This window comes from Lepus europaeus, chromosome 2, assembly GCF_033115175.1.
Source record: "Lepus europaeus isolate LE1 chromosome 2, mLepTim1.pri, whole genome shotgun sequence".
Classification (NCBI taxonomy): Eukaryota; Metazoa; Chordata; class Mammalia; order Lagomorpha; family Leporidae; genus Lepus; species Lepus europaeus.
Window position 1 is genome coordinate 123567828 of NC_084828.1, and position 14366 is coordinate 123582193.

The following is a 14366-nucleotide window of genomic DNA, read 5'->3' on the forward strand; positions in this document are numbered from 1 at the left end:
AACCGTGAGACTCAAGCCAGATACATACATGACCCTTATTTAGTTGGGAGAGAACTTTCAAAATAAAAGTTCAGTAAAGAATTCAAAACAAGTTCTAACTTAACTTTTCCTCCCAACAAATAAGCCAATTCTTTGGCATTTCTACCAGCTATTTTTAAAAATCAAAACCATATCTCATTTGCATTCTCAAAAGGCACTTCTCTGTAAACAAAAAAAATCCATAATGGCATAAATTATGCATCAGTGACCACCCTGGGAAGGGGATTATAAGCGCAAAGTCTCCTACCAACAGTGGTGTGTTTCTCATATCCAAAGTGTATACCTAGAAACATTGACACACTCATCACCTGATAGCGGAGCATCACAGGGCACCACCATGGCCACCACTGCCCACCTCACCCTTCACCTGACCCCACAGCACTCTCCTCCCTTAGGGCACCCGGGGTCTGGTCACTATGATGATTCTCTCTGGGTTCATAACCTTGCCTACCTCCTTTCACCATATTTGAGGATGAAAGAGACCAATTATTCCAATTTTACACAAGCCCATTAAGAGCTTCTCTTTATAGATTTGCCACAGCTCTTCAGACTTAGGAAACGATTTGTCCTTCTCACAGGCGAGGGAATTGTGTTGACTACATAATAACTGCATGGAAATTAATGCCTGAGGCCATACTTCCAGAGCTTGGCATGTTGTGTGGTCTTATTAAAGATACTGGCAATTTATGTCAGATTGCCCGTGCTTTCCCTGCGGAAGTTACACACAGCTCAGTTGGGGAAGCAGACTCAACTCCCCTGGATAATGTGACTTTGAAGGAGTAGTTTTTCAGGGGAAAAAAAGCATAATGTCTTGCATCTTAATGAACTAGGGTCTAAATACAAATAAAGAAGAATTTTTTCACCAAGTTGCAAGATTACTAGCATCTGGAGTCCAGCTAAAATGTATATGGCAAAACTAAGGGAAAATGTTCCCACTAACAAATAGCTATATCTTCCATGATGGCTAGATGACAATGTGGAGTGTTTATAAAGTGTTTATAAAATTTAAATATGAAAACTAACCTTGTATTATTATTATTTCTCATTATTTTCATGGGAATATCCTACTGATTGCCTGTTTATTGCTCCAGAAGGAACAAAAAAATCACGTGACAAAATGTCATTATTTTGTGGTATACCTGGATTACTAAACATTTGTTGAACATGTTGTCTATGCCAGGCTCTATGGCAGGTGCTAAATTCACAAAGATTTTTAAGTAAAAAAGAGAAGGGTGGAAGGATGGATGAAAGGAGAAAGCAGGAACTCTGCCTTCTACAAATAATTCCATAATACTAATGGAGCAGGACCCGGGCTTCTTACTGTTGAAGTGACAGTTTGCAGATAAGCAAGGGGAGGGGGCTGGAATGATCCCTGTGGTTACAGATTAGACCAGAAGTCATCAATATGAAGTCATCAGAGTGAACTCATGTTTAGCTTACTACAGATACAAAAGATTATATATAGAAATATTTATATACTCAGGTTAGTATCAACATGTTCTGACAGCTAAGGGGGTGAGGAGCAGTGACATCCAACAGCAGCTAGCACACTTAGCACCTGTATCTTGGTTTCTAATGGAAAGAACCAGAGCTCCTCGGGAAAATGGCTCATTCTTGGATTAGGACAGGAAATATATACATGAGCCTGGAGTATCTTTTAGTGCTGGAAGGTAAAAAAATGCAGGGGGAAAAAAAACACTGGGGGGCAGGGTACATTGGACACAAGAGCCAAATTAAAGAGTCCCCACTGGCCAAAGTTTGAGCAAGAAAATAACCAAAGTAATAATGGACTATTACCCAAAGGATACTAAATATCCACAAGTACATATTGATATAATGATTGAGTATGTTTGTCAGTTTTTCCCATTAAAACTGGAAAAAAAGTGAATGAATGATTTGAATGAAATAACTGCAGGGAGAAGAAAAATCTTTGCAAACGAATTCCAAATAATTGCTGTGGCTCTTCTGTACTCAGGGAGGTGAAGCTGACTTCCCACTCCTTATTCAGGGAAGGCAAATACAAATTCTTTCCAAAGAGTACAGTGCATACAGTAGGGGGGGGGGTGGAAATGGGTACATTTACAATGAAGAAACTGAAAAACAGTGCCAACCAGGTGATCAAGGTCAACACCAACAATCATAAATCACGCTGGTCACAGGCAGCCCTGGCATGATAACAGCACTTCTGTGACCTTCCCTTGCAGAGCTTGAAATTGCAGTCAGGTCAGAGAAAAACAGACAGATCCCAACTGAGGGACCATGCACAAAGTACTCAAAAAACCTTGGGCATCAAAAACAAGGAACGTTTGAAAAATGTCACGACCAAGAGGAGCGTAAAGACACAGTGAACAAATTCTATGTAGTATTTGGAATGAAATCCCAGAACAGAAAAAAAAGACATTAAATAAAAACTAAGGAAATCTGCATGAACTGTGGACTTCAGTTTATTGTAGTGTTGTCAATATTAATTCATTGCTTAAAACAAATGGACCATACTAAAATAAAATATTAACAGCAGGTGAAACTGGGTGTGCATTATATGGGAACTCTATATACTCACAATGTTTCTGCAAGTCTAAAAGTACATATTCTAAAAGAAAAATTTACTTTAAAAATACTAACAGAAAATGGAATATGCTATAATGAGAATAGTACCAGAATAAAAGCATATGAACAACACAGGGGGGAGAAAAGTGGTTAAATTAAAAAAAAATTCCAAAATGCCCCCCAAGTTTATTTTATTTACTTATTTCATTTGAGAGGCACGCACACACACACACACACACACTGAGAGAGAGACAGAGAGAGAGCGCTCCCATCTACTGGTTCACTCCCCAACTGCCTGCAGCTGCTGAGACTGGGCCAGGCTGAGGCTTGGCGCCAGAAACTCACTCTGGATCTCCCACCAGTGACATGAACCCAAGTATCTGAGCCACCATCTGCAGCCTTCTAGGGCATGCATTAGCAGGAAGCTGGCATGAGCAACTAACACCAGCACTTGAATCTAGACACTCTAATATGAGATGTGGGCCTCCCAACCGGTATCTTAACCACTAGGCCACAAGCCGACCCCTCAAAAGTGTTCAACTCAAAAACATACCAAATGTTCTTATATTTTTGTACCATGTCTTTGAATGCATCCATATGTGTAACATAAGTATTTGGGGAATTTTAACATGACATGATATAACATACATAATTACTGATGCTTAACTTCAGTCTTTATAAAGACCAAATCAAATCCTTTGATTTTTTTTTAAATAAATAGTAAAGAAATGACTATTAGATCTGGTGGAATATAGAAAGCACTCCATATTGAATAACCTCCTCTCTTCAACATTTAGTCTCAGAAATAAATAACCTTCTGGGTATCAATTATTTCAGGGAGATCTCCAAAAAGTTTATGGAAGATGTATATTCTGAAAAAACTATGTATGAATTCCAAAAGTTTCTTGCACCAAAATCAATTTATCTTTTTTTTTTTAAGAGATTTAATTATGTGTTTTGAAAACAGAGTTACACAGAGAGAGAGACAGAGACAGAGATTTTCCATCTGCTGGTTCACTCCCCAGATGGCCTCAACAGCCAGCGCTGGGCCGAGACAAAGTCTGGAGCCAGGAGCCTCATCCAGGTCTCCCAGATAGGTGGCAGGGGCCAAACACTTGAGTCATCTTCCACTGCTTTTCCAGGGCCATTGGTAGGGAGTTGAATCAGAAGTGAAGCAGCCGGGACATGAACCAACACCCACATGGGATACCCATTGGGCCACAACTCCAGCCCCTAAGTTTACCTTTAAATTTCAATTTCACCATGAATTGTTAAGACAGCTGTATAAGTAAAGATTTTTAATGACACACTTACACTCAACATTCCACCTGGAGTCATACTGAACACTCATTCTTCATGTGATTTTTCTCAGAGTTCGTTGTGCTAGTCTCCCTCCCACTTTTTCCAAGTTCAAAATCTTGGTCATTTTTCAAGTTCCACCTCAAATATCATCTCCTCCATGACTTCTCTGGTTCCCCAATCAGAATGAGTTTCTCATTTCTCTGAGCGTCATAGTGTATGCCCTTCTTGAATAATTTTTAACCATTTGTTCACAGACGTTTCTCCCATTTGGATGTAAGCCTCTTAGGAGTAAGGTCAACACCATGGCCCCTAAAACTCTCAGCACAGTGTCTGGCATTCATTCATTCAATCGTTCATTCATGAATCCTGCAACTGTTTATTCCAGGCCTACCATTCCATACCAGTGAATAAACAGGAGAGGAAAACAACAGAGAAAATTTAGCAACTAATCTTAAATGTTGCACGGAAATTTTTCTAATCCAGGAAAACTCTGAAAAAAAAAAAAATGAAGGGCAAATACGTGTACAAACCAGGTTTACTGAAAGCATAAATAGAAACCTTATACCATGGAACTCACTTGCTTTATAGCCAGTTAACGATTTTTCTCTTCTGCTTTAACAGTTTTATCTGATCTGAGTCCCCTGTAGTTTGTATACAAAACGCTGGTAGACTCAGGGTGAGTGAAATAAATCTAATTAATGTTCATTTTCAAAAGAAAACATGAATGAACTACAAGAATTTAGGGGAAATGAAAAGACTTTAGGGCAAAGACCCACAGTCCAATTTACAACTTCAAGCAACCTACATGGGTTCTTAGAACAAAACACTTATTCTCTTTTGAAATTTTCTGTTGAAGCAAAACACATTGCTGTCTCAGTGTATACCTTACAGCTAGATTTATGCAAAATACTGTTTGTGCATTGGGCCCTTATGGAATACTTAGTTTCCTGTTTCTTTAACATGGATGAATTTACATTCGATTTTTCAGAGCATCTGTGTTAATTTTTTTTTTAGAAAAGTATTGTGGATAAGCAATTGCTGATAGGTCTATTTCAAGTTGATGTTGGTCTCCACTCTGGTCCCTCAGGCTGTACCTGGCCTCCTGCTGTTTTTCAAGCACTCTTTATATCTCATGATCAGTCACTCACAAAATCCAGACATGACTTCTGATTTTCTTCAAGGATATTGAACAATTCACCTCAGATATTTTTAACTCTCAAAAACAATTAACCTCACGAAATTAGTCTTATTCTATACCTATGTTTTAGAATCACAGAAAGCTATTAATTCTTAAGATTTCTGTATAAGTATCTAACCTCCCTTGTGGATTTATTGTCTTGTTTCCAAGACCTTTTCTTCCAATATATTATTCCCCATTCTCCTTTATCTCTTCCCAACTCTTCCTGAAAAGTCTGTTGCTTCACTCTGAGCCCTGTGGAACCCAGTAAGCCTCCCCCGTCTCTAGGGAATTCAATCCACTGACTTAGCTGGGAACTGACTGGCGCTGCTATAATGGTTCCCATCACCTTTTAAAAGTGCTAATCCATTTCCATTTTTAAGAGTAGAGCATCCTGAACCTATTGCAGCCCTGCTGGAGCTCTTCAACATGACATAGCCTTTCAAACAAGATCAAGACAGTTCACAGGAAGCCACCTCCATGGCCAGAGTTATTCTGGGATTTGTCTCTGTGGCCCCCACACAACCAAAAGGATGGCACCCGCAGTTCTTGGCACACCATCCCATTGCCCAGAAAGTGCCTGGGTTTCCTCCATCCATTTGTCTGTTCTTCCCAGATGTCCAATCGGGTGAAAATGACATGGTCTCTCCCTTCTTGCTGGGGAGAAAGTTTAAGCTTCCATGAGAGTTGCCTGGCCATTTTTCACACATTGTTCACTTGAACAAGAGAATGATGGATCGAACACAACCTGTTTAAAACATCTTCATTTAAATCTATAGTCCATGTGATGGATCCACTCCCAAATACGTGATTGTTGGCCATTATTAGCTCATAGCCTAAAATCTTGAGATTTTTCAAGAATGCCTGCATGTTGAAAAATGAAGTGTAACCATGGAAAAACCTAAGGTTTAATAGTCTGTGTATTTGTTTCTAGATACAGTTAGGAGTTGCGTGGCCAAGTTGTTCTTCACCTGCTCCTTGAAGGGCCACTACTGCCTCTACAGCAAGTCCAGTTTTATCCTCATCAGCCAGGAACCTCAGCCGTGGATCCAGATCATGTTTCTGTTTCAGCAGGTGTGTATAAATCAGGCTACTCTGTGAGCTGGTGGAGTGAGAGTTTACACTCGCTTTTTTGATATACTAGCCCTTTGGTCAGAGTTGCGATGTAGAGTATTACACATTTACATTTAATTCATAATTTTGAACATAGATTCTCTGTATTTTAAGATAGTTTCCTGGGGTGGCTTAAAAAAAAGATTTATTATTTATTTGAAAGGCAGAGTTACAGAGAGGCAGAGGCAGAGTGAGAGAGAGAGAGAGAGAGAGAGAGAGATCTTCCATCCTCTGGTTCACTCTGCAAATGGCTGCAACAGCCAGAGCTGAGCCAATCCAAAGCCAGGAGCCAGGAGCTTCTTCTGTGTCTCCCACATGGGTGCAGGGGCCCAAGGACTTGGGTCATCTTCTACTGCTTTTCCAGGCCATAACACAGAGCTGCATTGGAAGTGGAGCAGCCTCATCTCAAACTGGCACTGCAGGTGGCAGCTTTACCTGCTAAGCCACAGCGTCGGCCCCCGGGGGTGGGTTTTTGGTCTAGTAGTTATTACACCAGTTGGGATGCCTGCATCCCATATCAGAGTGCTTGGGCTGCAGTCCCAGCTCCTCCACTCTCAATTCCAGCTAATGTGTATTCTGCGAGGGAGCAAGTGATAGCTCATGTAGTTGGGTCCCTTACTGCCCATGTGCAGGACCTGGATGGAGTTCCTGGCTTCTTGTTTCAGGCCCAGTTGGGGGCCACTGCAAACATTTGGGGAATGAAACAGAGGATGGAAGTCTCTCTCCCTCTCTCTCTCTCTCTCTCTCTCTCTCTCTCTCCTTTTCAAATAAATAATAAGCAAAAAAAAAAAAAGACAGTAGGCTCTATCTATTAATATATTGAGTATACTTAGCTGCCTTTGTTTAAAGATTTACCCATTTTATTTGAAAGGCAGAGTTTCAGGGAGAGAGGGAGAGACAGAGAGAGATCTTCCGTCTGCTGGTTCATTACCAAAATGGCCTCAATGGCTGGAGCTGGGCCAGGAGATAAAGCCAGGAGCCAGGAGCTTCTTCGTGGTCTCCCACATCAGTGCAAGGCCGAAGCATTTGGGCCATCTTCAGCTACTTTCCCAGGTGCATTAGCAGGGAATGGGATAGAAAGTGGAGCAGCCAGGAATCAAGCTACCATCCATATGGGATGCCAGCTATGGCTTAACTCCTATGCCACAGTGCTGGCCCCTGTACTTAGCTTTTAAAAAGAAGAATGAAAAGGGGTCTGGTACTTTGACACCCCAGGTTAGGCTGCCTGTTGCAATGCAGTCATCCCTTATCAGACAGCTAGTTTGAGTCTTAGCAACCTGTGAATTCTTGTAGGAAGGTGGCAGGTGGTGGTCCAACTACTTGGGTCACCCATGTCAGAGACCAGAATGGAGTTTCTGGCTCTTGTCTTTAGCCTGACCCTGTTCCTGCTATTGTGGCCACTTGGGGAGTGAAGATGTGGCCACTTGGGGATGGAAGAGAGATCTCTCTTGCTCTCTTTCACTCTCTCTCATTCTTGTTCTTGCTGTCTCTTTCCCTTTCCCTCTGATTCTCTGCCTTTCAAATGAAGAAATAAGTCTTTTTATAAAAAAAGAAGGATGAAAGGAAAAATACTTTATGTTAAACAACAAAAACAACTTATATGGTATAATAACTTTCCCTATGTAGAGCTAGCCTTTATTTCTCTTTATTTCTTCAAATCTCCAGCTAATTTAGGTGTCAGGGTATCCATTTAGACTTTGTGAAGACACTAGAATGCACTTTCTTCTACGAAAGATACACATATAGGTGAAATTACATAAAGAAGAACTTTCAGTTTAACAAAGAAGGATTTGATGAGCAAATATTGGCGTGCAAAGAGATTCCTGTTTGGAAATTCTTGAGTCCACTAAATTTTCATATGACATTTGAATGTAAGCTATACAATGTTGGTAGCAAAAAGGACCTTATTTACCATTTTTACCAATAAGAAAATTGAAGGGCAGAACTCGGACCATGTGACGCTGATGTAGTGACCTTTACATTGTTATATGTGTGTTGGAAAATCAAATAGGGGGATATAGGCAGGAGCAGGCCAGGAGGGCAGAAGAAACACAATAAGTGTTACAGGATGGTTGGAAATTCAGCCAAGTGACAATAAAGCTTATCTACTTTTGTTAACAAAATATTTCTATAGTAGCTTCCACAAAAGCCATGAATCAGATAGTCGTATTTCTTTATAAAAGCACAAGAAGGAATTTTAGTGTTAAATACATATCTCATAATTATGAAGTAGAACAATCTAATAAAGGAACCAGACAGCTTGGACATGCCTAAGGACACCACTTTTTCTTGACGTCTTCAGAACACTTGATACGTAGCAGCTCACATTTTGATGTGAACCAAACTGCATGTGATCTTAAAGACAGTGTTGATTGGTCTTCCTTTTGTTGCAATAACGACCTTACTTTCCTTTTCTCTTACTCATATTTTCTTCAAATAATCTTCATCAGTGATTCTGCATTTGTTTTATCTTTGGCTTTGTTTTTCACAGCTGTCAGTTTTCTGAAAGCAAACCAAAAAATTGACATTTTTTGGTCTGTCAGTATTTTTTTATTGACTTAGTCTGATTCTTTGTCTTTCTCTTTAAACAAAATCACCTAGTATATCAGTCTGGACTACATTTCATCTGTGTTCATTTTACTACAGTGATGTCTTTCTTTTTCCAACCCTTTGGTATTATATAGTCTCCTGGATGAGTCCTGGCTTTGGGGTAAATAAAAATCAATTGTCTTGATGATGACAAACCCAGCACTAGTCTTGTGTCCTGGGCCAGGTTCCCTCTTTTCTGTCAACTTTACACATTCATGAAGTGGTCAAATTCACAGACTCCAGTCTAAACACTCCTCTTTAGATTGATGATTCTTTAAATCAACCCTGCCCTTCTTTAAGTGAAAAAGTATGTGCTATTTAAGTTCCTGATAATAATCAGGAAATTTCCAGCTGTGCCCACTTTCTATGTTGTGTAATCAATTTATCTGTACCTGGCTCTTAAACTTTTGAAATCTGTGGGCCACTTAGGATTTTAGATCCTACATCATTTCCCACTCAGAACTGGAAATATGCATTTTAATAATAATAGCAGGATTTTTCTGAAAAAAGATTTCTGTACACAGAACATCTATAGTCTCATAAGTCAATGCTTTGATAATCTTTGACATAGAAAATATGATTTTATAAGCCAATCTTTTATCATATATCATATGCAAAGGATAAAATATACTCAAATGGTATTGTATACCCCTTAGTGATGTCCTATATGTTTTTATGAAATTGTTCCCTTAGTTGAAAGTCTTCTCACATTCTTATGTATAATATCACAATGTATAAATGATTACTAGACTCATCATTGATTAATATACAAACACAAATTTAAATCTTCCTTTAAAGAGTGATTTTTCATTGCCTTGAGTGAAATATAAATAAATGTGATTTTCTTCATAGTATCAATCTTATTGCCCAGCACTTACAGAAAATATCTTTTAAAACTTCAGAAATATTTACCCATTACACATTTTAGGATGAAAAGTGATTTTGTTTCCCCTACACACCCACTCACACTGCTCATTCTTGAGTAACTGCATAATGAACTCTGAGTTAATTTCTATTGTTCAAGATCTACACTGATTAAGAGGGCCTGATTTTTGCATTCTACTTTTAATTTTGTGTCTTAATTTCCAGATTCTTGATAAAATAAATTTGAATAATGAATTTATATTAACAGCTTTGCAATTAAATAATGCTCTTGGAAATCATTGAGATAAGTAACCTTGTGTCAATACCAACTGTCTTGAAATCCTACTAAATGATTTTAATTTTTTATTAAAAAAAAATTAAAAGCCTGGTATATGCTTGTTCTTTGCAGTAGCTTTTTATTGTTTCATTTAAATTTAGATCATGTTAAAGCTCAAACTAAGCCTAAATAATGCCTTGAAATCACTCAAATATTAGAGATAATGTGTCCTCTCTATCCCCCTCCCCCCCCCCCCCCGCTTTGCACTTTTAGAGCTTGTTTCCTGAGCCCCTGTCCATACAGAGCCACTCTGTGCAATTCCTCAGAGCCCTGTGGGAGAAGACCCAGGCAGGCAGTGCCCATAGCTTTGAAACAGCCATGATGGAGTCCACATTTCCACAGCAGAAGGTAAAAATCATTTCTTTCCATGAACATTGATTTTCAGCCAAGATTCAAGATTCCCTTGAAATAGCTTGCCATTTTCTTAACAGCACAATTTTTCTTCCTTTCTCTTCACTTCCTTTGTCATTATAAGAAAACTCTTATTGAGTAACGATTTTCATGGCAGACTTAGGACAGTGTGCTATTCGTAGACAAAGTCACTGTCTGAAGCCCAGGGACTGACCAGAACAGCTCCCTTGGAGGGAGCCACACCAAAACTGTAAGCACAGCAGGAAATAGCACACATTTTACACAAGAAGTGATGCACTCGAGGCTTGGGAAGGCTCCAGGCTCTCTGTGTGTTCATGTCTTTCCTCCATATTGCTTCTCACACCCTTGTCTTCTGCCGTCACCACAAGCAAGAACAGGAAGATAAGGTGGCCAGGAAGGGAGAGGGCAGGGGCAGGGTGAGCTGGCTCGGCTGAGACACACACGTGTGATGTGAGACACAGAGCATTTAAGGAGCGTAGAGGCATCGCTCTCGGGACACAGAGGACTATGACCTGCTGGGCAGGCAGCAACTGCAGAGAGCAGCACATGGAACTAGGCCTGTCCATGAGACAGGGTGAAACCAGCCTTGGAGAGGCACTGACTTGCTCAGATTTTCTTAAGACACAAGTCATAGACCTCAGTGCAGGAGGGAATGACTAGAGGAAGTCTCACTGGAGACAGGAAGGCTACTCAGAAGGCTAGTGATGCTGTCACATAGGTAATGAAAGTACTGAGGGCTTTTTAAAAATGTTCATTTATTCTTTATTTGAAAGGGAGAGAGAAAGAGAGAAAGAGAATCTTCCATCTGTTGGTTCACTCCCCAAATGCCCACAACAGCCAGGGCTGGGCTAGGCTGAAGCCAGGAGCCCAGAATTCCATTTGGGTGTCCCATATGATGGCAGGGACCCAAGAACTTGAACCATAATCTGCTGCCTCCAAGAATACACATTAGTAGGAAGCTGGATCAGAAGTGGAGAAACTGCAGTTCCAACCAGTACTCTAGTATGGGATGCAGGAGTCCTAAGAGGCAGCTTAATCCCCTGTGCCACAATGCCCACCCTGGCACTGTGGTTTGAATGTATGTCCCCCTGTCCCCAAAACTCAAATGTTGAATTTAAACTTCAAGGTGATACTATTAAGAGAGTATTTAGGAAATGATTAAGTCGTGGAGGTAGAACCCTCACGAATGGACTTAGTGACCTTATCATAAGTCTGCAGGGAACAAATGAGGCCATTTTGCCCTTCTGCCTTCTGCCACGTAATCATACAACATTCAAGGTACCATATGGGAAGCAGAGACCAGACCTGCCTGTGCCTTGTGGTCTGCTCAGCCTCCAGAACAGTGAAATATAAAATTCTATTATTTCTAAATTATCCAGTCTCAGGTATTTTGCTGTAGCAGCACACACAGACTGAGACAGAAGGGCTGAACTAAAGTTGGAAGTTGTCATAATTTTGTAGAATTGGAGAGCTATTAAGGAAGTCAAGGGGCCGGCGCTGGGTGCAGTGGGCTAAAGCCCTGGCCTGAAGCACTGGCATCCCATATGGGTACTGGTTCTAGTCCTGGCTGCTCCACTTCTAGTCCAGCTCTCTGCTATGGCCTGGGAAAGCAGTAGAAGATGGCCCAAGTTCTTGGGCCCCTGCACCCATGTGGGAGACACAGAAGAAGCTCCTGGCTCCTGGCTTCGGATTGGCGCAGCTCCGGCCATTGCAGCCATCTGGGAAGTGAACCAGCAGATGGAAGACCTCTCTCTGTGTCTCTACCTCTCTCAGTAACTCTGTCTTTCAAATGAATAAAATAAATCTTTAAAAAAAAAAAAAGGAAGTCAAATTGACGAGACTTGGTGCCTGATTAGGAAAATGGAAGAATCAAGGATGACTTTTGGTTCATTTTTGGGCCAAAGGATGATGACGCCATCCTGAAGAAGAGAGGCCACAAAAGAAGCTGCCGGTGGCAGGGGAAGAAGACAAAACATTCTGGTTTGCATATTTTTGGTCTGAGCTGTCTGTGTGGATAACCAGGTGGTAATGGTGTTTCTCTAGAAAGAAAGCCATGACTGGAGATATGAATGTGGGAGCCAGAAGCCAGCACTTATTTCGTAACAGTAGCCTGGATCACTCAAGTGGAATTTGTATTGAGAGTAGACAATGGTTACTGACCTCTTACGGTAACTGTTATAATATTATCCACTTTCCTCTTAATATCCTTCTCATATTCAGAGATTCTGATAATTCTTATGTTACCTCCAAGAAAGCTCAATAGTAAGTATTGGTTGCTGACTAGGAAACAAAAGGTTTTGTAAGCATATGATCCTGGTGTCAGTTCTTCCTCTGTGACTGAGAAGGAGAACAAACAATGCAACATTAAATTCGAAGTATAAACATGTAGCAAATGAACTAATCAAACACTTATTATAAAACTAACTGAATATCTCTAAAGTGTGGAAGAATTGAAACAGAACAACAAATGAGTGTGATTTATCAGAAATGTATTTTCTGATATACTAAAGACATATCCAACTATTGAATCACTAAGTTCTTTTTGGCTTTGGTTTAAGAATTTGACATGCAGTATTAAAAATAAAGGAAATGCCACAACTGCATCAGTGTAGGGTAAAATGGAATTCTTTGCACATTCATTCAAATTTTCTTCTGTTGCATCATGTTTAAAGACAATGTCTCAAATTCTTATAAATCTTTCATGTGAATTGTATTTTAACCAGAGACAACTAGCAAATTAAAACTTGGCAGGCTGCTTCAAGTCCTCAGAGATTAAAAAAAAATCTTGGCAACCAGTTTTATGCATGTTCTCAAGGATACTTATTCATATTTCTTCTATTTCATACCAATAAATATTCCCTCAGGGAAAAATGAACTGTAAATGAATTTTTTTTGAAATTTTCAAACTTTTATCATTTGGGTTATTCCTGAGTGAAGAAAAATTTTGATATCTGGATTGCACATTAGGTGGCAAAGTTATCTGCCCTGAATTTCTTAATCAAATTGATTTTTCTGTACATTACTTTTATTTTTTAGAAAGCTTTTATTTAATAAATATAAATTTCATAGGTACAGCTTTTGGAAATAGCAGTTCTTCCCCTCATACCCGCCCTCCCTCCCCCACTCCCATCCCACCTCCTACTCCCTCTCCCATCCCATTATTCATTGAGATTCATTTTTAATTATCTATTACAGAAGATCAACTCTATACTAAATAATGATTTCAACAGTTTGCACCCACATATACACACAAGGTATAAAGTACTGTTTGAAGACTGGTTTTACAATTAATTCTCATAGTACAACTCATTAAGGACAGAGGTCCTACATGGGGAGCAAGTGCACAATGACTTCTATTGTTGATTTAACAATTGATACTCTTATGATATCAGTAATCACCCAAGGCTCTTGTCACGAGCTATCAAGGCTATGAAAGCCTCTTGAGTCCACAAACTCCGACATTATTTAGACAGGGCCATAATCAAAGTGGAAGTTCTCTCCTCCCTTCAGAGAAAGGTACCTCTTTCTTTGATGACCCATTCTTTCCACTGGGATCTTACTCACAGAGATCTTTCATGTAGGTCATTTTTTTTGCCACAGTGTCTTGGCTTTCCATGCCTGAAATGCTCTCATGGGCTTTTTAGCCAGATACAAATGCCTTAAGGGCTGATTCTGAGGCCAGAGTGCTGTTTAGGGCATTTGTCATTCTATGAGTTTGCTGTGTGGCCTGCTTCCCATGTTGGATCATTCTTTCCCTTTTAATTCTATCTATTGTTATTAGCAGACACTTGGTCTTATTTATGTGATCCCTTTGTCATTTATTCCTATCTTTATGATAAGTTACGCACTTAAAATGATCACTTTAACTAGTAAGATGGCATTAGTACCTGCCAACTTAATGGGACTTGGAGTCCCATGGCAAGTTTTTAGCTTTACCCTTAGGTGTAAGTCTGTGGGAATGTGTGCCAAACTGACTGAATTTACCTTTAAAAATAACTATGAATGTAGTGCAAAGTCTTATTTCCA

At 39.8% G+C, this 14366-nt stretch overlaps 1 protein-coding gene across 2 annotated transcripts in view; it reads left to right on the forward strand.

The window, feature by feature from the left end:
- The window catches only part of VEPH1 (ventricular zone expressed PH domain containing 1), a 260419-nt gene that overhangs the window by 189228 nt on the left and 56825 nt on the right, over positions 1-14366 (forward strand). The window contains exons 9-10 of one of the 2 annotated variants that reach the window (XM_062178364.1): positions 6000-6139; positions 10182-10316. In XM_062178364.1, coding sequence (XP_062034348.1) covers positions 6000-6139; positions 10182-10316 — 275 coding nt within the window. The remainder of the gene's footprint in view (positions 1-5999; positions 6140-10181; positions 10317-14366) is intronic. The other variant, XM_062178372.1, reaches the window with a different exon arrangement.